A 26,521-nucleotide genomic window follows, 5' to 3' on the forward strand; every position below is an offset into this window, starting at 1 on the left:
GGGTTTAAGCCACTGTACCCAATATATACATCAAAGACACGATTGTGTGAAGGAATTAACTGATGCCCTTAATTCCAAAGAATCCAATGAGGAATCACATTCTGTTATTGCAAATCTACAGCTAGGTTTTGCAGATGGATCTCCGATTCCTTCTAATTCTGATGAAGCTCCTAATAATTTGGAATCAGACACTAAGACAGACAATGAGATATTTCAATCAGAATCTGCCCATAACGTGGGGAATCACAAAGCTGAGTTTCCGTTCTTGTGTTTAGAATGTGGGAAAGGTTTTAAAATAAAAAGGGCACTCCACATACATCAGTTGACCCATGTTGGTAAGAAGATTTACTCTTGCCCAGATTGCGATAAATTGTACATAACAAACTGCGGCCTGGTTGCACACAGGAAGCTCCACGCTGGGGAGAAGCCCTACACTTGTTTTAAGTGTGAGGCATCTTTTGGCCTCAGATCACAACTCACTGCTCACCAGAAAGTCCACTACATCCAGAAGCCTTTTTCCTGTTCCGAGTGTGAAAAGTCCTTTATGACAAAACAAGAACTGGTTCATCACCAGAGAACACACACTGGGGAGAAGCCCTTTTCGTGCTCTGAATGTGGAAGATCATTTGCACGCACGTCCCAACTAAGGAGACATTACAGAGTCCACACTGGAGAGAAGCCATTTTCCTGCTCAGAATGCCACAAATGCTTCTCCACAAAAATGATTCGTGATAATCATATGAGAGTTCACACCGGTGAGCGGCCATATTCCTGCCCCGAATGTAGCAGGTGTTTTACTCAGAAAGGGGCACTAACGATCCACCAAAAGAAGCATGCCACCGGTGACTGCTGAAAACCTTAGGCTTGTGTTTGGTAGGCCGAATCCTTGTGTCCAAAGAACAATTAGAATTTTGGAAGGGTCATCAGGTGGGATAGTTTACCTTTACATGTGTTCTCTGATTTAGATTTTTAGAGTTATCAATTTCTGGACACATTGAATATTTACAGTGTACCATAGAGTTGTGTTTACCAGTTCCACCACCCCACTGCACCTTTTGCCTGTATTCTGATGATCTGGGATATCCTGACTTGTGAAGGAGGATGAAATCCACAAACACACAAATTCAGAGCCAGAATGTTTTTTAGACATTTGCAGACTTGTTATAAACAAGCAGAGACCGAGGAGGTAACACAACTCATATTCAGGACCCACCCAACACAAGCAAGGAGCAGATTACATTAAATTCAATCTTTTTGCAATCATCAGTAATTTCCCCAGTAATCTCAGGAACAACAATAAGGTCTCAACTGTCCTTTCTTCCTTTATTTTAAAGTTAATAAATAATAAAATAAAGGTAATAAAATCATTAGACTGTTGTGTGCTTTGTGGAGTGCATTACTGGTTGTTAATAAGCATTACTATGAGGATAAATTATTGGGACCTGGCTAAAAACAAATATATGTAAAGTGATCTCTCTCTCTCTCTTCCCCTCCCCCTCTCGAAAAGAATTAAAGATAAACTTTTGGTGGTGTCCATTTTGTTGTTGCCCATGTGTTAGGACATTTTGACATGCTGCCAAATTAATACATCAGATTCTTCTAACTTCTCCCTTTCTCCACTGACATGAAGCCTTTGGCTGAATTTGACAGACGAGCTAATTTTGTTGCATTATTTGATGCTAAACAGTGTTCCCCTTCTGCTTGGCTGGGCTACAATAAAATGGCGAGTGGGCTCACCAAAGAGCCTTCTTTTTACCCATAATGCTTTGCAGTAGACGATGGGCTCTATATATTTAAAAGAAGTGAGAGGAACAGTACAAGCAATGGTGCAAAACTGCAACAACCTGAACGAAAAGATATTACAACTCACCTTGGAGATTATCTACCTGCTGACCGGAGAGGTGAGGATTCTGGGAACACTTCAGAAAGGTCTTTTATTATATTTAGGAATACTTGTCTGCAAAAAAAAACCACAATTTTTCAAAACTGTCCAAAAAAATTGTCAACTTTCTAAATTAAAAAGGCAAATCAGCATTCTTAATAATAAAAATATACATTTAGGGTGCAAAGAACGCAGATTTAGTTTTGTTTTTTAGTTGTTTTTTTTATTTTATTTTCTAAATAGAGAAATCTCTTTCCTATAAAATGGGGGTCAGGATTCGTGAATCAAGGTTACACATGTGAGGGGTGATCTGTTGTCTATGGAGGAAGCTGAAAATGATGGTGACAACTACAAAAGAGGAGCTCTGTCTAGATATCAGCACAGGTGAGTATTATATACACCAAATGCAGGACTTTACACTTTCATTTTACTTATTCGTGTTTTTTCAACAGGTGGCCGCAATGGCTGTAACACCTCAATAGGATATCCTTTTGTGCATCCAGATTATAATTAACAAAATCATGGCAATAAACAATGTTCTCCAGAAGAAATACTTGGCACAGGATAAATAAATCACAGACTTGATGACGTGGAGAGTTCAACAGATTCTTTTATCCTGGAGGAATCCACTGGTAAATCACAGACTGGAATGGGAGATGTTCAGCCGAGCTGTCACAGTGCAGATAGATCGCCAGTTTCTTCTCATCCCGAGGAACGTTCCTTTATTTTGGATACAGTTAACCCAAGAAATCACCCTGCAGTTTCCATTTCAATGTTTAGAGTGCGGGAAAGATTTAAAAAAAAAAAAAAAAAAAAAGTACTTTACATTCATCTGATGGGTCCTGCTGGTAAAAAGATCTATTCTTGCCCTGAGTGTGAAAGTTTTGTACCTAACAAATTGTGGGCTGGTGGCCCACAAGAGGCTTCACGCCGGTGAAAATAACTTCCAAGTGTTCTGATTGTAGGGAATCTTTTTGCCTCAAGTCACAACCGCATACCAGAGAGTTCATCTATTCCTGTTCTGAGTGTGAACAAAACCTTCAGGAAAAGACAACAACTTTCTCGACACCAGAGAACACACACAGAGGTCTTTCACCCTCAGAATGCACCTCAATAGACACTATTTGGTTCACACCGGAGTGAAGCCCTATTCCTGTCCTGAGTGTTGGAAATCCTTTTCCACTAAAGCAAACCGTTACAATCATTTAAGGGTTCACATTGGTGGGAGGCCGTATTCCTGCTTACACGCGTCGCACAGAAGGACGCTGCAAAACTTTAAGAGACATTTCAAAACTGAACAGTTGTGACCGTAGAATGCTCATAATATAGTTTAGTTAGTAATTGGTTCTGGGATCCAATGGCATCGCTATAGACAAAACAGGCCACATGGTTGTTATGGGCCCTGGACACAAGAGGAGACATCTGTGTGCATGATAACTGCACATCGGACACTGAATCATGAAGAGTTGGGGAGGTTCTAGATCATGCTGACCCCTTGTGAGGTCTCCAAATGAGCTGATCTCGAACACCTAGAAGGAGTCTTGGGGTGGTTAGCTGTTTCTCTGGGTTCCATTTATTTATTGGGTGTATTAGCAGTACAGCCGGTCCTCCTTCCCATCTGGCAGTGGATTTAATTCCCTAGGAGCTTATAGTGCAGACCAACCAGCTGTACAACTGTAAAATCAACTCTGTGCACTTAATACAAAAGTCCCAATGTAATAAAAACTGATAAGATGGCGGGGATTTGCAGTTCTGTTTGCTGTGGGGTCATAAAGTAATTGTGTGTTGAAGCACCGACTCTCATTTTATAATATGTAATTGAATATGACTACTATTATAATAATGCTACTCATTTATTATTTATTTTGTAGTTGTTTTTTTTCTTGTACCTTCATTCTTTCCAGGATTGCCCCTGATATTTGACGGAGTTCTATTTCCAATGCCATATTTCTTTTCTGCAGAGGACAATAAATGAGAGAAATAAGAACAACCTGCATCTTTTCTTATACTAATAGTAGAATCTGAAGCATCCACCCCCGTGATAAAACATAAATATGGATTGGGAATAAATGATATAAGCGGTGCAGCTGAAGGAGATTGTGCTGAGACTAATGAGCAGAGTAGTTCCTGATTTCAGTCCTGTGCTGCCATCGGCTGCTGGTGCTTTATAGCTTCCCTGCTCCCACTGATCTGTGCCTGTTGTGGAGTTTAGCTGGGCTAATCTGTGCTGGGGAGTCTCTTGTGTGATTTATTGTTGCTGACCTTTGCCTGTTCCTGACCAATCATTTGTATGCAGTCTGGCCCGACCTCTGCCTGTGACCCCGACTCTGCTTGTGCCTACTCCCTCTGTACTTCATCTGGTGGACTGATCGCTCATGTATGACTTTGGCTTAAAGCATACCTATCCTCAGAATTTCCACTTTACATAAAAAGGTAGAGAACCCTTTTATGTAGGGTAAAACATTTTTTTTTGTTTTGTTTTTTAGGTGCAATACCCTTTTAAAAATAAAAAAAATGGTGCAGCACCACCTCCTAATTCTTCGCCGCCTAGGCGGTCGAGAATGAATGGGAGCGCAAAGCCTCCCGGGATACCTATGCAACGCAACCCGGTAGGCTCTTGGGTGCTCCTTGTATGCATGCCCGAGCATCTTGGGCATGCGCAGAAGGAGCCTTCTTGGTTAAAGAGAAAAATTTGCCAATCTCACACATGCGCAGTAAGATCGACAAATATTTTTTCATCCTACGTCACCCGATCTCATGCCTGGGTCGGGTGACGTAAGATGAAGAACCAGTATTAGAAGATGGCAGTGCGCCGGCTCCGGGACTAATGTCAGAACAACACGGAACCAGACGCCGGACACCCCAGGATTTATCGGTCTGTCCTGCAGGATTAAAGGTGTGTTTTTGTTTTTTTGAGTATAGATCCTCTTTAATACTCTGGATTTGTCTTGTAGTACTTGTACTGCTTTATCTGTGGGCCCCTGGTCTTCTGCCAGCCCATCCCCATACACCATCCCTTGTGCACTAAGTCCTGGGGGCAACTGTGTGCTGGGAGGCGCAACGAGTCTCCCGAAGCTGAGCGGGGGCTGCTATAGGTGAAGAGTGAGAAGTTAGATCGAGGGACTGATGTCTGGTCAGTACTGGTGCTGACCAGGGCCCTACATGATATATCTGAGATTTTGCCGTAAAACAGGTAGAGAAGAAGCTCATGGAGAGATAGGCCTACAGTCATGGTGATTGTAGTGAAAGTGGAGGTCGGGGTGGAAAGGTACTAAATAACAAATTCAGATGTGGAGGGTGCTAAATTAAAGATAAAAAAGGGCTCCGAGAAAAAGAAAGTAGACTGCAAATGCAATGGGTACTGATAAAAGGGAGGGGGGGCACACACAATGGTACTGAGAAAAGGGGGCAACAGGGTAGCTAGTTCTGAGAAAAAGAGGGGTGTGGGATCGGTGGATGATAAGAGAAGGGCAGGTAGGAGAAGGGAGGGCAGTTTGGCACATGGTGGTGGGGAATGGTTGCAGTGAAGGAGCTTGGTGGTGAGAGAAGTTGGCTACAGGTGCATTGTAGGGTGGGGTTGTTTCTCCAGCAAAAGGGTATGAAGCACCCTTTTCAACATGTGGCCTAGTTGGCAGGGTGGTAGCTGTGTATGAGCAGTTTTTGTAAGGGAGCAGCAGTATGATTGTGGGGCTAAGAATACGACTGCTGTGGGGCTAACTGTTGTGGGCCCAGGAGCAGGGTATATCATATTTGGAGCCCAGAAAATGACTGTTGTGGGGCTTTGGAATAGGAATGGAATGGGGATCATTGGGCGGGTGTAGGCTACAGTATCAGCTCAGTGTTGAGATCCGGAGCAAGCTAACCTGAGGTTCAGGAACAAGCCAGTAATGGGTTTAGGAGCAGGGTGGTGTGGGTCTCAGGAAGGGGCAAATGTGGGGCTCGGAAGCAGACTGGTGTGGGGTCCAGTAATAGGTTGCTGCTGTTGTTATTTCAGCCATCCATAGAGTCCCTGATCCTCCAAGCGAGTGGCTAGAGGGGTTGTGAGTGTGGCAGCAGCACGGTGGGGATCCCGGGGTGGAAGGCTTTGCTAATTGGAGAAGAGGTTGGAAGTCAACAAATGAGGTGAAGTCTGTGATGGTAAAGCCAAATAAACCCTGACTCCTCAGAGTTCGGAAACTAAACTCTGCTGAGAAAGTAAAGCTTATGCCCCATGGCAAGAAAGTAGCCAGCATGCTGAAACATACACACAATTGTATTAGAGCTTCGTATTTTGAAACCAAACACTTGTAAAGCAACCCTAACACATGAACATGTAGGAATGCTTTACATGCCTTGATGTGACCATTCATAAACTATATATCTCCAGCATTGTGGGTTATTGTCTGGAGAAATGGGACTGGTTGCTTATGTTCTTATGTTATTATGGGTACACCCTCTGGGGGCATTACCAATGCAATTTATAATTTCAGCAACAGAACATTAATAAAATAATGATGAGACCTGAAAAGAGAAGAGTGTTGGTTGTCACACACACCCCAATCGCTACTACAAAACAGCAGTACACAGCTGCAGTGAGTCAATAGGTTTCATTTGTTACCTGTAAATCCCCCTCACATGACCTTCTCCAAAGGCCAAGTCCCTATAGATCTCCCTAATATTGTTGTAGATGAAGAACAAGTAATTGTGCTCAGTAACAATCCACGCTATGGTCAGCCAATAAGAATTTATTTTATTTCTGTCGCCCCAATGTAAAAAGTGTAAAATGTAGTATAAGAAAGATAGGTCTCAAAAACCCAACCATTACTCCTGTCATTGTTGAAGAGTTTGCCCCCCAAGTCTGCTCGATGGGTAAGCAGAATGACTGAGTTTCATTTAAAGCACTTGAGAATGCTCACATGTGGGGTAGGTGGGTCTGTCTGCTTATGTCTCTAAAATATATATCAGGGCCTACTCACACTTTAGTGCCATTTGAAATGGCCTGCCAAGGCACTACAAAGTAGATATAATCAGACATAATCCAATATCTCCTGGAATAAGGTTGCAGATATAGCACACTTGGTTTTAAAATTGCAGCCCGGTCCAACAAACAGGCAAATATGGTCCCTTAGTACTGATCTGATCGGGCTTTCTGCAAATGACAGACAGCAAACACCCTTCACGGGTCGTGCCTCCGGGAATTCCTTTCTGCATCACAAATCCGGGATCCCAGATCCTCAGATTACTGACTTGGAAACTAATCCTTAGTTATACCATGCCAGGTAAATTGCAAAATTAGAACATTGATATGTGCAAAAAAGGAATATTCAGGAAATATACAATTCGAAAATAGGTTCTGCCAAAATAGTGACAATTAGAATATTTCACGGCTGTCCCTTCCAAAGAGTCTTTATTGCATTATTGTTCCACAGACAGAATAATTCAGTCTATATAATGGCATGGTAAGGTTTTCAGGTGGTGTGCTTCCTCTGGTGGATAAGTAGAGTCACTTTTTGCGCAAAACATCTGCCACAATCTGAACAAGAGAACGGTTTCTCGCCGGTGTGAATTCTCATGTGCTTGTCACGGTTTCCTTTACTGGGGAAGGATTTGCCGCACTCGGAACAGGAAAAGGGCTTTTCACCCGTGTGGACTCGCTGGTGTACTTTGAGTTGTGATTTGAGGCTGAAAGACTTTCCGCACTCAGAACATGAGAAGGGCTTTTCTCCAGTATGGATTCTCAGATGTGGAACAAGGTCACGTCTATGTTTGAAGGACCTGCTGCACTGAGGACATGAGTATGGCTTTTCCCCAGTGTGACCTTTCTGGTGTACAGCCAGGTCATACTTTCTTAGGAAAGTTTTTTGGCATTCTGGGCAAGTATAGACCTCCTTACCACTGTGACCCCTCTGATGTACAAGGAGGTCATATTTTCTTTCAAAGGACATGCCACATTCCAAACACGACAATGAACTATTATTTTCATGAAGTTTCACATGTCGGTCAAGACAATATTTAACTTTGAAGCATTTTCCACAATCGGGACAGGGAAATGGGCGCTCATTGGTGTGGGTTCGCAGGTGATTAGTAAGTGCATGATTCCCATTAAAACCTTTTCCGCACTCTGTACAAGAAAATGCAAACTTCCTTGTCTGTTTCTTCTGATTTGTATTTTCAGTGACTACACTTATTTCTGGAGAATTTGGTCTTTCATTATCTCTTGCATTATCTTTTGTAGATAAAGTACGATCTCTTTCTGAAGCATTCCAGCTGTTGTTTCCACCTGTTGAACAACCACATAAAATGCAACCAAACTAACAATGGCCATTAGGTTCAGGGTGTATGTACACAGATATGGTGAAAAGGTAGATGAACCAGGTAGATGAAAAGGTAGATGAAACAGGACATTTAAATAATGGATAGATCTTTTATATTGTGTACGATATCGCCTCCTCATTTGTTGGGCACATGAACTTATATTTAGGAATGGAAATAAACCTTTCATATAGTGTACAGTACCTCCTCCTCTTTTATTGGGGACATGACATTATGTTGTGGAATGGAGATGGACCTTTCATATGGTGTACAGTATCTCCTACTCATTTGTTGAGGACATGACGTTATATTGAGGAATAGAGATAGACCTTTCATATGGTGTACAGTATCTCCTCCTCATTTCTTGGGGACTTGACGTTATATTGAGGAATGTAGATGGACCTTTCATATAGTGTACAGTACCTCCTCCTCTTTTATTGGGTACATGACGTTATATTGAGGAATGGAGATAAACTTTTCATATGGTGTACGGTATCTCCTACTCATTTGTTGAGGACATGACGTTATATTGAGGAATGGAGATGGACCTTTCATATGGTGTACAGCATCTCCTCCTCTTTTATTGGGTACATGGCAATATATTGAGGAATGGAGATGGACTTTTTTTATATAGGGTACAGTATCTCCTCCTCATTTGTTGGGTACATGACGTTATATTGAGGAATGGAGATGGACCTTTCATATGGTGTACAGTATCTCCTCCTCATTTATTGGGTACATGGCAATATATTGAGGAATGGAGATGGACTTTTTTTATATAGGGTACAGTATCCCCTCCTCATTTGTTGGGTACATGACGTTATATTGAGGAATGGAGATGGACCTTTCATATGGTGTACAGTATCTACTCCTCATTTGTTGGGTACATGATGTTATATTGAGTAATAGAGATGGACCTTTCGTATGGTGTACAGTATCTCCTCCTCATTTGTTGAGGACATGACGTTATATTGAGGAATAGAGATAGACCTTTCATATGGTGTACAGTAACTTATTTGTTGGGGACATGCCGTTATATTGAGGAACAGAGATGGACCTTTCATATGGTGTACAGTATCTACTCCTCTTTTATTGGGTACATGGCAATATATTGAGGAATGGAGATGGACTTTTTATATGGTGTACAGTATCCCCTCCTCATTTGTTGGGTACATGACGTTATATTGAGGAATGGAGATGGACTTTTTATATGGTTTACAGTATCTCCTCCTCATTTGTTGGTGACATGACGTTATATTGAAGAATGGAGATGGACCTTTCATATGGTGTACAGTATCTCCTCCTCATTTGTTAGGGACATGTCGTTATATTGAGGAATGTAGATGGACCTTTCATTTGGCATACGATATCTCCTCCTCATTTGTTTGAGGAGATCTCTCAAATCTCTTACATTACTCCTTATAATCTGATGGAAACATGGTGGAGAGTGGTAAATACAAAGATCATTTTATTTTGGTGAGGCCTGAAGAAATGTACACTTATAAGTTGTTCAATACATTTTGCTAATTTGTTTCATACACCAACTGGTATACATAAAATTGAAATCCTTGTGATGCTGGTCTAATATTTATAATGAAATCTCCTTAAAAAGGTCCACTGGTATTTTTTTTTTTATTTTAAGTCATCCTGCATATCTTAAGCTTGATATGGTAAAATAAAATGTGAAGTGCTGCACTTTGTCTATATAAATACTTGCCTGTGTTGATATCCATACAGGATTCCTTTACCACATATGCCTCTTCATCCTCCTGTTTGATCAAATTCAGTTTGTCTCCCTTAAATCACAAGATTATTGTGAGCACTAATATACTGATATAATAATACACAAAAAGAAAATAATCTAAGACACTTTATCAAGAGTTAATACAATATCTTCAGCGTCATTTACCTGGTGATGCTGAGGGATGGCACGACATCTCTCCGGTGGGTTCCCGTTACTGGACCCATCTGTAGGAAACACACACACTGACTGAATTCATTGTCTCTATGTGTTTTTCAGATGATGGGGGATCTAGGTGGACCCTCCATACTGCTCTCTCCTTTACAATAAAGTCTCTTCTTACCCAGGGATGTAGGGGGCAGCTGATTCTCCATTATACCATCGGTAAAGAGATTCTTGTCTCCTTTCAAACAGTCCAACTCTCCCATAACACCTTCCTTCTCCTCTTCTTTTATTTCTTTTTTAATAGCAACAATGCTTATTGTTCGACTCTAAAATAAATGTAAATGAGCAAAAATGCTGCTGATGTTTACCACATTTTGTAACCTTTAAAATAAAGTCTTCTCTTACCCGGTGATGTGAGGGTCTGGTGGTCCTCCATTACGATGTCCTTGTACTTCCACTCATTTATGGACACATTTTGACACTTTACAGGAACCTGACACACACAATGATACAGTCACCATCCAGACACATCCCTTGTCTGTCTGGATAATGTCCCAGAATTCCCAGCACTGCTCACCTGTCCGGTCAGCAGCTCAGTCATTTTGTTGATGACTTTCAGAATCCTCTTGTCATTCTTTCTATCTGAACGAAGTAAGGAATGTAGAGGAACCATAATGGGATTCTGACCATCTTCAGATGTCCTTTTCACAACTATGCTATCCTGTAATGGGAGAGAAGATATTCTCATGTAAATGAATAAAACATTTTTTTACTACTTTTTGCCCTAGTTAGGGTTCTTTTTTTTGAAGTGATTTGCAGTCATGAGAAAGCGATCAGAGGGAAGGAAAGTGTGGGAGAAGTATGTGTATGTTAAAAAAGCACCTATGGTTCAACTTATGAATAGTGATGGAACACGGGACACGGGGGGACACGGTACACGGGAGTGTACTAGTAACTGCAAGCTGCAGCCACACTCTCAATATTGTCCTGGACCCCCACTCCTTACAAAAAGCTCCAAAGCTGTATTGCTCTTTCATCTGTACTAAAAAATTCTACAAAGCAGCTGTAAGGTTGTCTGAGCAACATGAGACTGTCACCTCCTTCTTAATGTCTATGGGAGGCTTCGGAACACCACAGCCAAAAGAAAAAGCAGTTTTATACAATGGAACATTCAATTACCATTGTGTCATATGTGCTTCCCTTCTCTTACAGTCCAAACAGAAAAACTAACGGGTTCCTACAGAGGTCTGCACAAGAACCATCACCCACTGAAAACCTCTGATATATTATTATTATTATTAATAATAATAATAATAATAATAATAATAATATTTAGGCATGCATTAACAGAATTGTGATCTATCTCCTTAAGCAGTGATACATTGTTAAAAATAAGCAGTTTTCAGTTCACACAGGTATACATCTGCTGCATGAGTCCTTGATGTTGTGTGGCACCTTGCACAGGCTTGCACGGCAGCCCTAGTCCAAAACAACCAGCGCCTACATATTTGACAGCTGGCGGAAGTGATCAGCACTTGGTACCGCTCACTGCAGTCCCTATTCCATCTCTATAGGGGCTAGGCGCAGATGGCATGTGGCAAAGTTTCCTGGCAAGAGGAAGCCGTAAATGCACCACAACCTCACAGCCAGTGTGAATATGCTCTAAAAGAAAAAAAAGACATACGTTTATCTGTTAATGAATAAGCTATTCGTCAGTAAACAAAATAGATCTATATGTAAATATATAGAAAAATACAATGTAAACAATTGTAACAAATTGTAACAAATTGTAAATTGTAACAAAAAAAAGTGTGTAAAAGTAGTAAAACAATAGTAAAATAAACATATCAATGCATATTCCAGGTGATTCGTATTTGAGATAGTGTGATGAAGTGTGGGAAAGTTATTTTTCTGTGGCAGGTAGCAACCAAAAAAACAAACTTGTCATTCGTGTTCCAGGACTGCTCCTCACCTCTCCGGTCAGCAGGTAGATGATCTCCAGGGTGAGTTGTAATATCCTCTCGGTTAGACTGTTGCAGTTTGGCTCCATTGCTACCCTCTACCACACTCATTTCTGTAGCCCATCCCCCAGTGCTAAGCATCATGGGTGAAAGGCTGGCTTTTCTGGGGTTGGGTCTCCTGGGCCATTTTGTTGTAGACCATTATTAAAACAGCTGTAATCAGCTGTTCAGCAACGTTTTCTCAAATCTAAGCGCCTTCTGCTCTGTCGGGCTACAACAAAATGGTCAAAGAGCACCAATTATTGAAAAGCCTACCCTTTACCATAATTCTCAACACCATGAGTAGACCGATATATAAAGATCCTGTTGTTATTGTTATTACTAATAAATTATTTCCAACAGGTAGACACAATGGCTGGAATTCCTCAGAGGGGCATTATATTTCACCTGCCGATTATAGCAAACAAAATAATGGCATGATACAGTATTCTCCAGGAGTAAACCTTTTTACCAAATATATACATCAAAGACTTGATAATAAAGTGAGAACAACAGATGTGAATTCTGAAGACTCTGTCATCCTTAATGTCCAACCAATCTGTCACAGTGCAGATGGACCGGCAGAATCTTGTAATCCCAAAAAAACATCTTCTAATAGTACCACAATAAGCGATTTTCAAGATTGTAAAAAATCCTTTTTAAACATGACCTGGTTGTACATCACTGTTCTCATACAAGTGAAAAACCCTTTATATGTTCTAAGTGCAAAAAGTCCTTCAAAAAGAAATCACAACTAGGCCGACATCAGAGAATCCACACCGGGGAAAAGCCCTTCTCATGTTCTGAGTGTGACAAGTTCTTCACCTTCCAAGCACAACTTAGAAAACACCAGAGAGTCCACACTGGTGAGAAGAAGCCTTTTGCATGTTTGGAATGTGAAAAATCCTTTATAACGAAGGCAGAACTTATTCGACACGAGAGAATCCATACCGGGGAAAAGCCCTTCTCTTGTTCTTACTGTGGAAAGTCTTTCACCCACACCCCACTACTCAATGCACATGAGAGAATCCACATTGGAGACAAGCCCTTCTGCTGTTCCGAGTGTGACAAGTCTTTTATACACAAAACAGGACTGATTCGACATGAGAGAACTCACACTGGAGAATAGCCCTTCTCCTGTTCTGAGTGTGGAAAGTCCTTCACCCAGAAATCACTACTTAATATACACCAGAGAGTCCACACCGGTGAGAAGCCCTTTGCCTGTTCTGAGTGCGGAAAGTGCTTTTCCAATAAAGGGAACTGTGATAAACACATGAGGATTCACACTGGTGAGAAGCCATTTTCCTGTCCAGTATGTGGCAAATGTTTTGCCCAGAAAGTGACTCTAATTCTCTACCAGAATAAGTATACCACCCAAGGCCACTGAAAAAAGTATAGTGGTAGCTTGTAGGTTGAATCATTTTGCCTGTTGACCAGCTGGGCAATATAGAGGCAGGTGTATGTGTGATGTAGGAAGGAATTCCCAGACGTACCCACTATAGGATCCTTACTGTGCTTCACATACATAAAGCTTTATGTATCAAAGAATGGTTTATATGGGAATGGAGATGAATATGAAGAACATTTTAGGTCAAAGTATGCACTGGTATAGTAGTGTCAGAACTGACAGCAGTTTGGCAGCTTCCAAACCAGTGAGGTGCCTTAGGTGCACACATCATCTATCATCTTACCTGCTAGGAAACCGTCAAAAAAGCTGAGCTGCACAGGGAAACTCCCAGCTTCCCTTGCGTGAATGAACCTCCTTGTGCCTGCGGGGGAATAACGTCATCCCGGCAAAGCCAGTCATGATGGCTAAAGATCGTGAGGATGAAGAAAAGAAAAAGGAAGATGGTGGCGCCCTGCAATAGAACAGGGATAGGTGAGTCATGTGGGTTTAGTTTTGCTTTAAGAAAGCAGAACTACTTCACGGGTGAGTAGCTCTATTAAATCTGCAGTGAATTTCATAACACTCCAACTTTTAACTGTGGGAAAATCTCCAACATTGATAACAGTTATGCTTCAGGTTGGTTGTCCCTACTTCCTATGATTTATTACGATATACATTGTATCACTGTAATAAAATAAAGTTGTCACTAATCCACAGTGTGGACTTTTGTATCTGTTTCATACAGTATGTACTGTTAGCACTGATAATACTTGTTCTTCACAATGCTACAAGGGTGTCCTATTGGACCTGGGTAACTTTGGCGACTTTCAGGCCAAAGGATGTTCAATTGATTATCACTAGTACAAGTGAACGGGGAACACAAGAGCCAAGTATCTAGTCTACCAGCCCAAGGTGTCAGGAATCTTTCAAACACGACTTGCAGAGAGTGGAGAAAGTAATACGTGCACTCTTAAATGTAGATGAAAGTCTGGAAGACAATCCAGCAGGGAGACAGTCAACTCCAAAATCCAAGTGGGGATTGTAATACAGCAATAGTTGTTGGGTGTCAAGGAGTACGGCCTGTTCTTGTGCCATAAAGATGCCGCTCATTGGCTGAGAACACATGAAGGACATCTAATGAAATCTCAGCAAGGCATTTATCCAAAACTCTTACCTGTAAAAACACTGAAATACCAGCCAGCCTCCTGCAACTTCATATGGGTCCACATGACGTCTTTCTTTCATCACGATGTTCTAACTATACTTACTACTTTGTCATGGTGTCTGTCTACCAGACAGAAATGTCTTCTACAAAGTGTGTATTGTTTACTGGTGCCGGCATCACACCAAATTAGGCACAAAACCTAGGACAGAACAGTTCCAAAATATTCCCACAAGGTCTCCTATGACTTTATTTATGCCAATTCCAAATTGTCAAAGCTCACTTAACCATAGGAGACATGATGCCAATTGCCAGGTAGACATCTTCATCTTCTAACACCTCGTTCCCATTCCCTCTGAATCCCATCAGAGAAGACCCTGATATTCTCCCTGGAACAGACAATGTACATTGGACCTGATTTATCAAAGCTCTCCAAGACTGACACTCCAAGGTTTGCTTGATCACTCAGGTTCTCCCATGACAGTCTATCTTATCCAGTCTTGAAAAAGCAGGACCATCGACTATACATTTAGAACAGGAGGTTCTATTATTTCACCCAGATGGATATTCCAGGAACCGATCGGGCACTTAGCTAACCCTAAGATGCCCCATGACTCCTTCCAAAGACCTCTGCAAGAAACAATCCCCAAAAAGACTTTCATCTTTAGGAATCTACAAAACTAATGGGAAGTGTGCAATAAATTAACATATTGTGACCATTAACATATTAAAGTGTAACTTTTAATTTCAAAGAGTCCTTGATCCCTCCATAACCTGATTGCAGACAATCCCATGCCGGCCTGGTTTTCTTCATTTCCCTGGAGAAATTCTGAAGTCTTCTTCCTTCTTCTTCTCAAGCCACCTGATCTTGTACTGTGCAGGTGATGGATTGGTGACATTTCCTCCTGAAAATATCAGGGGTTGGGGGGAGTAAAGATGGAAGGGGAGGGGGACCTCCTAAAAAAAAATTGTTTTTAAAAAAAATGTAAATGTAATGTTTTAAAAAAAGTTTTTTTCATATATATATATATATATATATATATATATATATATATATAAATATATGATAGCTGATATTTTAATCTTTAAAATGTATTTCTAATTTTTTTTTTTATATAAAGAAGGGAAAAAAAATGACAAAAATACAAATTTATGAAAGATTATTTTTCTTACAGACAGAATAAACAAGCCTGAATTTCTGGCGGCGGCCAATTTTCTGTAGCCCAAAAAGTGAGGACAGCGAGGAACGCAGCCCGATACAATGAATAGTGAGTTCTCTTATGGTCTCCAGGTCTACAACAAAATGGCGAAAGGGAACCAATCAGCACGCAGCTTTCCTTTTACCCATCATGCAGTGCGCTGGGGGCCGGACACCATTGTTGCAGAAAGCGAGCCATGGAGGGGTCGTGTGACCGGCTGACCGAGAGGCTCTTACAGCTCAGCCTGGAAATCATCCATCTTCTGACCGGAGAGGTGAGGAAGATTCTGGGGGGGGAGGGCACAGCTGCTCCATCTTTTTCATTTATTAGTTCAATTTCAAGGACAAACCATAAATAAATCTGGGGAATTCTACATGGAGGAGAACTCTTTCTTTTCCTCCTAGAAGTTGGGCGTTTTTACCGATTTTTTGTCACTTTGTATTTTTTACCATTAAAGCAGTTTCATTGCTGATATTTTTATATAGTGAAATCAATAAAAATGCAATAATGCATTCCGCCGCGGTGTGCCGCACTGCGTCCTGCCACTGCGTGTCCCTGCATCGCGCAAAGGCGTGCCACTCTGCGTCCCGCCACGGCCTGCGTCCCTGCACCCCACCGCAGCATACCGCTACGCGTCCAAGCTTCCCGCCGTGTCGCTGTGTGTCCCTGCATCCCGCAGTGGCGTGCTGATCTGCGTCCTGCCACGGCGTACGTCCCTGCATCCCGCAACCACGTGCCGCTGTGCGTCTCTGCATTCCGCAACAGCATGCTGCTCTCCGTCCTGCCACGGCGCGTGTCCCTGCATCTTGCAATGTGAACTAATGCATACAGATGTTTGAAGGATTTGGCATACAGATGGAAACCGGCACTGATTGGGAAGATGTAAATATGAGCACTTTACTGAACCAACCCATTATTGAAGTACCAGGAAGCGTCATCTTCTCATATCACAGTAAATGCGAGCCAAGTCCTATAAATCTGTGGACACGTGTGCTCACTGGGTGGTCTAACTTGTGCGCACAAAGGGGTAGGGTGAACGTCTTCTGCTCCTCTGCCATTGCTGATGGGATGAGAGCCGTTCAGATAACCTCTCAGTACAGCTTTCTGATTGATGGACGTTCTCCTGCTTGCAGCTCACTATTACTGGCATTCTGCAACTCTCTTCTCTTCTATGGCCAATCTCCCACAACTTCTTACCGACTCCTCCATGACACATCCGTCACAACCTAACTGATATCATATAACTGGAAAAGACACAAAGGCAGAGGTGCAGAAATACCATGACCTTTCTAAGAGAGTTTGAATCTCCTCAAGGTGCATTATGGATGGGTAGGAGATTTGTCTGGGTGGTTAAACTATATCATCTGATTGTTACTTTCCATCCACAGGATTACACGGTTGTGAAAAAGACAACCGGAGCCGAACATAATTCCATTATGGTTCCTGTACATTCCTTACTCATCCCAAACAATGACAAGAAAATTTTAGAAGTCACCCAGAAGATAATTGAGCTTCTGACGGGAGAGGTGAGCGGTGCCAAGAATTATGGGACATTATTATGGGATGTGTCTGGATGTAAGTATCTACTGGTATGTCTCTGATTATATCACACTATATCCTTGTTTCTCTCAGGTTCCTATAAGGTGTCAGGATGTCACTGTCTATTTCTCCATGGAGGAGTGGGAGTATTTAGAAGGACACAAAGACCTCTATCAGGACATCATGATCGAAGACCAGCAGACCCTCACATCACTGGGTAAGAGGAGAGTTTACCATAACATTGGAGATACTGTACACCAATTGAAATGTCCATCTTCATTCCTCAGTATAGCGTCATGTTCCCAACAAATGAGGAGGAGATACCGTATTTTTCGCAGTATAAGACGCACCCAATTTTAATGGAGGAAAATCTAGAAAAAAAAGATTCTGAAAGATTATTCCCCTTCTGATCACTCATGTGCCATTCATACCGGTATTCCCCTTCTGATCACTCATGTGCCATTCAAATTCCCTTTCTGATCACTCATGTGTCATTCAAATTCCCCTTCTGATCACTCTGTGCTTGCTTTTTTTTCCACTGTACGGCAGTTAGGACAGGGAACAGCAGGGGGCGCTGTGCCGGCTTCTTTCGCTCTGCACTGCAGCCAGGAGGAGACACACGCTGCAGACAGCGAGAAGAAGAGACACACACCATATGAAAGGTCCATCTCCATTCCTCATTATAACGTCATGTCCCCAACAAATGAGGAGGAGATACTGTACACCATATGAAAGGTCCATCTCCATTCCTCAGTATAGCGTCATGTCCCAAAAAATTAGGAAGCAATACCATACACCAGAGATGCCCAAAACGTAGATCGCAATCTACTGGTCAATCACAAAGGCAACAGAGTCGATTGTGGAGCCTTGCCTTACCCCTCCCTGCTGTTTACCAGCGGCCCTGCTGCACTTCTATAGGGATGCTGGGGATGTCTTTAAGTGCGTGAGAAGGCGTGTAACAGTGGGGAGTGGGGACGGAGGCTGAGAGGGCAGGAGTGCAGTCTGAGGTGAACAGTGCTGGGCAGCCCAGTCAGTTCAGGCTCGGTGTCAGGGTTCAATTACCGAGATACCTTTGTATAGATTAGCAGTTCTTTTTCTTGTGCAGCACGTCATTCTCTTATGACAGGTGAACTGTAGCTTTCCTGTCACTAAAGTCTTGTAGTGCAATGTTCTGCCATTCAGTGTCTCATTAGCTTCAGTCACTTCTGTGTCATACTCGGTATATATATAAATAAATATATGTTTAGCATTTTTATTGTTGATAGATCATGTTGACTTTGTCATTTTAAAAGTAGCTTGCAAGCCAAAAAAGTTTGGGCACCCCTGCCATACACCATACGAAAGTTTCAACTCCATTCCTCAATATAAGATATGTCCCCAAGAAATGAGGAGGAGATACTGTACACTATATGAAAAGTTAATATCCGTACCTCAATATAGGGGTTATGTCCCCAACAAATGAGGAGGAAACCAAATGAAAGGTCCACCTCCATTCCTCAATATAACCTCATGTCCCCCCCCCCCAAAAAAAATGTGGAGAGAGGTCTATCTAAATGACAGTATTGTGTAAATTTCAAACTTCTTATGTCGGTGTTCATTTTAATAAGAAATAATTTTTCCATCAGATGCACATGATGGCTGGAATCCCCCTAAAAGTCATACAATGGACATTCCAACGGACGTACAAAGGACATCTCCAGATTGTTATGAAGAAGATAATGGAATGGCCCAATATTCTCCGGGACTAAACCTTGTTACGCAATATATACATCACAAACTCGATCATATGGTGAGAACGACCGAACTATTAAATTCCGAGGAATCCAATGATAAATCATATAACTTTATCCCAAATTCCCAGCCATACTGTCACAGTGCTGATGATTCACCAGTTCTTTCTAATCCTGAGGATTCTTCCAATAATTTGAACACTGTTACAAAGAAAGACGGTAAGATATTTTCTTGTTCTGAGTGTGGAAAGTGTTTTACTTCAATCTCCTCTCTCAGTGGACATCAGAGGACCCACACGGGGAAGGGTCCATTCTTTTGTTTGGAGTGCGGGAAAGGTTTTACCCGCAAGCGTGCTCTCACTTTTCACCAGAGCTCCCACACCAACGAGGGTCCATTTCCTTGTATGTACTGCAGTAAACCTTTCATGAAAAAACACGACCTGCTTGTACACCAGAAACTGCATGTCCGGAAACCAACCTATACTTGTTCTGAATGCAAGAGATCCTTCAAAAATAAACAAGAACTTTCTGAACATCAGAGAATTCACACCAGTAAAAAGCCCCTTTCATGTTCTGAGGTCTTTCACGATAAAGAAAAGACAAATGTTGGTGCCAACCAGCTGTCAGTACAGGAAAGAGATGTGACTGTGACAAAAATAAAGGAGGAATTTTCTCTGGATAGCAGCTCATGTAAGTATTTTGCATGAAATTCATCACCTCACATGTTGATTTTTGTTAGTAGACCAGCAAAGTAAGGGGGGCAAGGTTATGTTTCCAAAAATTGAGGAGATACTGTACATTATATGAAAGATCCATCTCCATTCCTCATTATACCATTGTGTCCCCAACAAATTGAGGAGATACTGTACACCATATGAAAGGTCTAACTCCTTTCCTCAGTATAATGTCATGTCCCAACAAATGAGGAGGAGATACTGTACACCATATGAAAGGTCCATCTCCATTCCTCAGTATAATGTCATGTCCTTCCTCAATATAACATGTCCACATCAAATGAGGAGGAGATACTATACACCAAATGAAACGTCCATCTCTATTCCTTAAAGCGTATCTAAACTCAGAATTTTTACTTCACATAAAAGGGTAAAGAACCCTTTTTATTTAAAGTACAAATTCTGTTTGTTTTTTAATAAAGGGTGCAGCACCGCCCCTTTAATTCTTGATCACCTAATAGGAACGCAAAGTCTCCCAGGATACCTACGTCTCGCATCCCCGAAGGCTCTTTCTGCGCAGAAGGAACTCTTTCATCAAAACGGGAAAAAATTGCTGATCCCACGCATGCGTAGTGAGATTGGCAAGTTTGTTTTTCCCTATAGGAAGAGGCCCGAAAGAAGAGGAGAAGATGGCGACGCCTGGTGCGCTAGCCCGAAGACGGATCCTGGGACGACGCAGGACCCAGTGGCAAAAACCGACGGATCAACTGCTTGTAGGATTGAAGGTAAGTGGGATTTTTTTGGTTTGGGGTCGTTTTGGGTTTACTTCCTCTTTAACATAACCTCAAAGTTTGAACAAATGTATTGGAGAAAGGTCTATTTCTATACCTTGCCATACAAAAAGGAATCGGTATAGGTACAACTTATGCAGGGTGCCATAGTTGCTTTGGTTGTATTGTATGATGTATCTAAGTATCTTTGTGTTAAGATATTAAGGTATTGTACCCAACAAGGACTAGATTAGCACATGTGACTCCTGACTGTATAACATAAACTATGAATCTTAAACCTTTTTAATAAAAAAAAAAAACTATTTCAAACAGGTGGAGGCGATGGCTGGAATACCTCAGAGAGACATCTTATTTTACCTCCACAATATATAGAAGAAGACAATGGGAAGGTGCAATATTCTTCAGATGTAAGCCTGGGTAACCAATATTTACATCACAGGCTTGATGATGTAACAAGAGTAAGAGAACGACATAATTCTGAGGACTCCAATGATAAATCAAATACTCCTAACATCCTCCCAAGCTGTCCCAGTGAATACAGAGCAGCAGATTTTTCTAAAGCCGAGGAACAATCTTCCAGGAATTTAGATTTAGTCACGAGAAAAGATAGTACCGTATTTGCATGTTCGGAATGTGGTAAAACATTTTCCACAATCTCCTCTCTCAGTGGACATCAGAGGACGCACACGGGGAAGGGTCCATTTTTTTGCTTGGAATGCGGGAAAGGTTTTACCCGCAAACGTGCTCTAGTTTTTCACCAGAGCTCCCACACCAACGAGGGTCCATTTCCTTGTATGTACTGCAGTAAACCTTTCATGAAAAAACACGACCTTCTTGTACACCAGAAACTGCATGTCCGGAAACCAACTTTTACTTGTTCAGAGCGCAATGCATCCTTCAAAAATAAACAAGAACTTTCTGAACACCAGGAAATGCACTCCAGTGAAAAGCCAATTTCATGTTCGGAGGTTGAGGATAAAAAACAGAAGCATGTGGAGGACAATCAACAGTGTATACCAGAAGGAGAAGTAATTGCAACAATAATAAAGGAGGAATCTTCTCCAGGTAGTGCAGGTAAGTACTGTACATGAAATGCAACACCTCCGATTTGGATTTTAAATAGAAGGCCAGCAAAGGAGGGATGACAAATTTGTTTGTGACGGTTGTAAGCTGACCTTTAAAAAGTCTTAATTTCTTGATTTGTGTCAAATTTGCACAGATACAACTTAAAAAGGAATGTATTATTACTGTATGAAAAGTCCATCTCCATTCCTCACTATAACGTCACGTCCCCAACAAATGAGGAGGAAATACTGGTCACCATATGAAAGGTTCATTTCTATTACTTAACCTTTCCCTCTAAATTTATGCTCTTAATAATTGAAGTGAAGGAAAGTTAATATATGTTCCTCATCTTAAGAAAGTGATCACAATTTGCACACCTTACCCAGAGGGCCATAGTTGCCTTGGCCGTATGGTACACATTATTTGAATTATATCCCTGGGTTGTTGGCATATCCTATATCAACTTCATGATTCTTTACAGTAAAACATTATCAATAAGTATAATGTTATAACTAAAAAATATTTTCTTTCTAATAGGTGAACATGACAGCTGGAGTACCCAAGAAGGACGAGTATTTTTATCTTCAGAATATAATGAAGAAAATAATGGGATGGCACACTATTCTCCAGGAGTAGGCATTGGTAGTCAATATATACATCACAGACTCGATCATATGCTGAGATCAACAGATGTGTATAATGCTGAGGAGCCCAATAATAAACCACATTCTATTATCCCAAATGTCCAGACACACTTTACCTATGCAGATGGATCTCCACATCATTCTAATCTGTATGAATCATCTTCTTACAATAATTTGAATACTTTTACAACACAGGACAAAAAGATATTTTCGTGTTCAGAATGCGGAAAATGTTTTACCTCTATCTCATCTCTCAGTGGACATCAGAGGACGCACAGAGGGAGAGGTCAATTTTTTTGCCTGGAGTGTGGAAAATGTTTTACCCGCAAACGCGCACTTGTTTTTCACCAGAGCTCCCACACCAACGAAGGTCCATTTCCTTGTCGTCATTGCAAAAAATGGTTTATGAAAAAACACGATCTGGTCCTACACAAGAGAACTCACAGCCGCAAACCAGCCTTTTATTGTTCAGATTGCAAGAAATCATTCAAAAATAAACAAGAACTTGATGAACACGAGAGAGTTCACACCAGTGAAATGCCCCTTTCCTGTTCTGAGGTCAAGAAAGAGACGTATGTGGGGGGGAATCAACTGTCTATTCAGGCAGATGACATTATTACGACAATAATAAAGGAGGAATTTACTCTAGATAGCAGCACATGTAAATATTAGATGCAAAATTCAGGACTTCGTATTTTCATGTAACCCAAGGTTAAGACAAATTTGTTCTTGATTAACCTCCCTAGCAGTTCATTTCTTTCTGTTTTTTCATGTCTAAAAGCGGTACATTGTTTTTCATTAAAATTTATTTTACAGTATAATATAATAGTATGAGTATAATAAAGTTTGAAACACAAAATCATGTAAAAATAATAAATGGCCGGCAACCTACACAAGCCCCGATGTCACCGGGAACTCCCCGGTGACTCATCGAGTGCAGAAGACACTGGAGGAAGAAGAAAAAAGACAGGTATTGCGGTGATGGACGGCGCGGGACGCCGGCGGAACGGATAAGGCTGTATTTACTATTATTTTCCATAGGTTTACCAATTCCAAGTGTGACTCAGGGTTACCGCTTTCAGCAACTTTTTTCTACCCCGAGTCACACTTAAGGTTACCACTAGGAAGGACAGGGTAAAGCAACAAGTTCACTATAAATTCCCCTTAGTAAATAGTAAGTAGTAAATACTTACCTTCCTTAGCCCCCTAGATTTTTAGCAAATCTTTAAAGTTGTGTGGAAGTGATGCATAGGTGAGTATGTGCTGTTAGGAAAGAATAGAGCAGGTCTTCACTTTATTTTGTAAGAGGAGACTAAAATATAAATGGTAAACTAGCAAAGTAGAAATGTTAATTTTATTTGTAAATTATTGTAAGTTGACCTGCAAAAGACTTTATTTCCTGGATTAGTTTTTTATATAGTTAAAATTTTACAAGTATATCATTATAACAAAAATAACTTAATATGCACTGTCCTTTAAAGGAAACAAAAACTTCTGTTGTTGAAATACAGAACATTTTCATACTATAATAAAATATCAAAGCGTGCATTATTGTTCATGAGGATATCATTATTGGTCTTATTCAGTTAATGTTTCCAACAAATGAGGGGATACCGTACACCGTATGAAAGGTCCTTCTCCATTCGTCAATATAACATCATGTCCCCAATAAATGAGACACCATACACCATATGAAAGGTCCATCTCCAGTACACCATATGAAAGGTCCATCTCCATTCCTCAATATAACGTCATGTCCCCAACAAATGAGGAGGAGATACCCTACACCATATGAAAGGTCTATCTCCATTTCTCAATATAATATCAGGCCCTCAACAAATGGTGAACACAAAGGCAGAAATATGTGAGAAAGACATCTTTTTGTCTCCTGAATATAATGCAGAAGTTAAGGCCTTGGTTCTAATTCCTCCAGAAGTAAGTACTATTACCGAAAATGTTCTTCAGTCAGTGACAAGGAAGGGCTCATTTTTTTGTTCGTCAAAGTGCGGAAAAGGTTTCAATGGAAATCACGCTCTTCTTAATCATCAATAAAACCACACCAATGAGGATCCAAACTGAATTTTTTAGTTATGGGTGTTGTGTCCATTTTCTTTTTCATCTTTTTTTTGATTTTTTTTATTAGCAACCAACAAAACAGACATTTACAGTGCTTAATCCGGCAGAGGTAGAAGGTATCAAACAGTTGAACGAAAACATGGTAAACAGTACTGTAACAATGTACATTACAGAAAAAGAAGAAAAAATAATAAAGAAAAACAATTTACAGCATGTTTACATTTCGGCCTAACAAAAGGTTACTCAATATGCAATCTTTAACTGGAGCGTGTTGACCTAGTTGAAGTCTCATTGGTCAATGATTTTTAATAACATTAGGAAAAGAAAAAGAAAAGAAATCCAATACAAAATGAGAACAAAATTCAAACTCTCATTTTGTATTGGATTGAATACAAACTCCTGTATCCAATCCAGTACAAAATGAGAGTTTGAATTTACCAATTACATACTTTGTATTTATTTTGAATTATTTTGTATCAGGTTGGATACAGGAGTTTGTATTCAACCCAATACAAAATGTGTTTGAATGAGTTTCAACTTGAATTTCCAGCACACGTGCCGACGTTATAGCCGAGGGACACGCACGGAGGGAGAAGAAGCCATCCGGCTTCTTCTTCTAAGCCGGCCGGCCGGCTTAGCTTAGAAGATGCCGGCCGGCTTAGCTTGGAAGAAGCCGGCCGGCTTAGCTTGGAAGATGCCGGCCGGCTTAGCTTGGAAGAAGCCGGCCGGTTTAGCTTAGACAAGCCATCCTTGTCTTGTTTTGTTGGTAATGGAAAAAGGGTGGGAGAGAATTCCGTTAACCCTGACTAATGTAGTAGGGTTCTGAGAGAGCCCGTATCCATGTAAAGAGTCTACCGGGAATGCCTAATAAGGCAAGGACCTGTTTCATATAGTCCCAGTTCACACAGTCGAACGCTTTTTTGGCGTCTGTCGAAAAAGTCAAGGAAGGGATTTTTTGTGTGGTGACAGTGTGGTGATAGTATTGTCACTTGCCTCCCTAAGTGGGAAAAAAACGCTTTGAGTGGATAATCTGCTCAAGGATAGGCGTAAGTATACGTGCAAGTATGCTAGAAAAAAGTTTTACAACACAACTTAGAAGAGATATCGATTGATAATTTGCACACATCTTAGCATCTTTGTCAGGTTTTAAGATAACAGTTATGTGAGCCGTGGAGGAGTCTGCTGGCAGAGGGTACTCCGGCAAAGTGCATCAAAGGCCGTCAGGAATGGGTCTGTGAGCTGAGGGAGAAACTACTTATAATAAGCCAGGGTGAACCCATGAGGTCCAGGGGCCTTTCCCGTAGGCGCATGAGCAATTGCCGCCTGCAACTCAGTAGAAGTGATAGGAGCCTCTAGTGCCGCCAAAGCATCCTCAAGTATTTTAGGAATTCCAGAGCCAGTTAAATAGGCCTATGTACCTGCTGCAACCGTGTCTGAGAGGCATGGGTCAGAATTCCCCAAGATTGTTGAGGATGATGTAACAGGGTGCCCGTTTTCAATTGTATACAGGGTATGAAGGCACGGGCACTTTTTGCTCTGATGGCACATGCCAAGGCCTTCCCGCACTTATTACTATACTTGTAAAAAAAGGCTCTGCACCTATCAAGTTGGGAACTCGCTTTGGAACAGTATTGTAGATTGATTTGTTCACTTAGTGTTAACAATTGGGCTTCCATATCGGGAGAGTGGCCGTGCTTGTGTCTAATCTCTAAGTCATGCAGGTCTTGAAGCAACTGTGTCAGTCGTTGGCTGGCGCTCTTTTTTAACCATTTGGCACTGCTGTATCAGAAGTCTCGGCAAATAACACTTATGGGCCTCCCAGACCGTCAAGGGGCTAGAAACTGATGCGTCATTTCTATTACAAAAACGCCGAAAGCTCACCCTCTAAGTGGGTTCCAAAATATCCTGAAGTCAAAAGCTTCTCATTCAAATGCCAAGGGGTACCCCCTGGGGAAGTAACATCTGAGGACACTGTGACGGATATCGGGGCATGATCGGAGAAGGTCATACTGCCTATTTCTGATCTCTGCACCAGAGGGATGGTATCATGTTTGACCAAGAAAAAGCCTATGCACGAGTGGGTTTTGTGAACTGGGGAGTAGATAGTATAGTCTCTTCTGTTGGGGTGCTGTATTCTCCAGATATCAGTAAGTTGGTGGAGGCGTAAGAGACTCT

The 26,521-nt window shown here is 41.3% G+C and overlaps 3 protein-coding genes, 1 long non-coding RNA gene and 1 pseudogene across 4 annotated transcripts; 2 read left to right on the plus strand and 3 right to left on the minus strand.

Moving 5' to 3' along the window:
* Nucleotides 1–6,591: 6,591 nt before the first annotated feature.
* On the minus strand, nucleotides 6,592–10,453 carry LOC140339100 (uncharacterized). The gene is made up of 4 exons (XM_072423660.1): nucleotides 10,258–10,453; nucleotides 10,083–10,141; nucleotides 9,891–9,969; nucleotides 6,592–8,141 (listed from the first exon to the last, which is right to left on the minus strand). Exons 1-4 carry the CDS (start codon nucleotides 10,340–10,342, stop codon nucleotides 7,330–7,332), a joined length of 1,035 nt encoding a protein of 344 aa, XP_072279761.1. The 5' UTR covers nucleotides 10,343–10,453; the 3' UTR covers nucleotides 6,592–7,329.
* LOC140338881 (gastrula zinc finger protein XlCGF66.1-like) lies at nucleotides 10,444–12,299 on the minus strand. The gene is made up of 3 exons (XM_072423201.1): nucleotides 12,052–12,299; nucleotides 10,657–10,800; nucleotides 10,444–10,572 (listed from the first exon to the last, which is right to left on the minus strand). The coding sequence occupies exons 1-3, from the start codon at nucleotides 12,127–12,129 to the stop codon at nucleotides 10,444–10,446; spliced, it is 351 nt and encodes a 116-aa protein (XP_072279302.1). The 5' UTR covers nucleotides 12,130–12,299.
* Nucleotides 12,300–12,728: 429 nt separating this feature from the next.
* LOC140338882 (uncharacterized) lies at nucleotides 12,729–14,176 on the plus strand (annotated as a pseudogene).
* A 1,171-nt stretch (nucleotides 14,177–15,347) lies between these two features.
* LOC140339177 (uncharacterized) lies at nucleotides 15,348–15,847 on the minus strand. The gene is made up of 2 exons (XR_011922398.1): nucleotides 15,802–15,847; nucleotides 15,348–15,585 (listed from the first exon to the last, which is right to left on the minus strand). It is a non-coding gene; the product is annotated as an uncharacterized lncRNA (long non-coding RNA).
* A 36-nt stretch (nucleotides 15,848–15,883) lies between these two features.
* Nucleotides 15,884–23,128, plus strand: LOC140338953 (uncharacterized). The gene is made up of 6 exons (XM_072423295.1): nucleotides 15,884–16,101; nucleotides 17,216–17,353; nucleotides 17,460–17,583; nucleotides 18,992–19,786; nucleotides 20,874–21,635; nucleotides 22,164–23,128. The coding sequence occupies exons 1-6, from the start codon at nucleotides 16,024–16,026 to the stop codon at nucleotides 22,940–22,942; spliced, it is 2,676 nt and encodes an 891-aa protein (XP_072279396.1). The 5' UTR covers nucleotides 15,884–16,023; the 3' UTR covers nucleotides 22,943–23,128.
* The last annotated feature ends 3,393 nt before the right edge of the window (nucleotides 23,129–26,521 follow it).

This window comes from Pyxicephalus adspersus, chromosome 10 (genome assembly GCF_032062135.1).
Source record: "Pyxicephalus adspersus chromosome 10, UCB_Pads_2.0, whole genome shotgun sequence".
NCBI classification, from domain to species: domain Eukaryota; kingdom Metazoa; phylum Chordata; class Amphibia; order Anura; family Pyxicephalidae; genus Pyxicephalus; species Pyxicephalus adspersus.